This window comes from Gekko japonicus, unplaced genomic scaffold (assembly GCF_001447785.1).
Source record: "Gekko japonicus isolate JY-2015 unplaced genomic scaffold, Gekko_japonicus_V1.1 scaffold34684, whole genome shotgun sequence".
Classification (NCBI taxonomy): Eukaryota; Metazoa; Chordata; class Lepidosauria; order Squamata; family Gekkonidae; genus Gekko; species Gekko japonicus.
Window position 1 is genome coordinate 1 of NW_015220863.1, and position 1,073 is coordinate 1,073.

A 1,073-nucleotide genomic window follows, 5' to 3' on the forward strand; every position below is an offset into this window, starting at 1 on the left:
CGAACAGAACGTCAGTCACTGAATTCATCTTGATCGGAGTGTCAGATGCCCGTGAGCTCTACGGACCCCTCTTTGGCCTCTTTCTGCTCTTGTACATAGCCAACATCGGCGGGAACTTAGTGGTCGCAACAGTCACCCTGTGGGACCCACACCTCCAGACGCCCATGTACTTCTTCATCGGCAACCTGGCTTTCATTGACATCTTCTACTTCTCCACCACCGTGCCCAAGATGTTCATGGGGCTGGTGTCTCACAGCAACCACATCCCCTATGCCAGCTGCATCTCCCAGATGTTCTTCTTCCATTTCCTGGGCAGCACCGAGGCCATGCTTCTAGCCATCATGGGCTACGACCGCTACCTGGCCATCTGCCGCCCGCTCCGCTACCCTATCCTGATGAGCCGCCAGCTGAGATGGACTTTAGCCACTTCTGTGTGGACAGCCGGCTTCTTCCACTCTCTTCTCCACGCTGTAATGATGTCCCGCCTCTCCTTCTGCCAAGACAACCGGGTGGAGCACTTCTTCTGCGATATATCTCCGCTCCTGGCCCTCTCCTGCTCAGATACAGGGATCAACCAGGCCTTGTTACTTGGCGTGACCGGCTCCATTATCATGGGCTGTTTTGCCTTAACCTTAATGTCCTATGGTCTCATCCTACGGGCCGTGGTGGCCATGCGCTCAGCAGAAGGCCTCCGGCGTACCTTTTCGACTTGCGGGGCCCACCTCACCGTGGTGGCTCTCCATTACGGCTGCGCTGGGGCCATGTACCTGCGCCCCCATTCAGAAAGCTCCCTGGAAACAGACAGAGCTGTGACAGTGCTTTACACAGCGGTCACGCCTGTCCTGAACCCGCTGATTTACACCCTGCGTAATAAGGAAGTTAAGGCTGCCCTGAGGAGGGCTATCAGCGGGAATGCCCGCTGTCAGAGAGGTTAAAAGGGTATGGGGGAGATGTCAGAATATTGTACCAATACAGTGACTTGGTCGTAACTTAGTTTGCTTTCTGTGAGGTTCTTTTGCCTCAGAGTAGCCAATAGGGCGCCTGCCTATTTGCCTGGTCACAGCAGACAAACT

The 1,073-nt window shown here is 55.1% G+C and overlaps 1 protein-coding gene across 1 annotated transcript; it reads left to right on the forward strand.

The window, feature by feature from the left end:
- Positions 1-5: 5 nt before the first annotated feature.
- Positions 6-935, forward strand: LOC107125276 (olfactory receptor 12D2-like; the record flags this gene model as incomplete). The annotated part of the gene is made up of 1 exon (XM_015428719.1): positions 6-935. A coding segment is annotated over one exon (930 nt), but the record flags the coding sequence as incomplete, so codon positions are not given.
- Between the last annotated feature and the right edge of the window lie 138 nt (positions 936-1,073).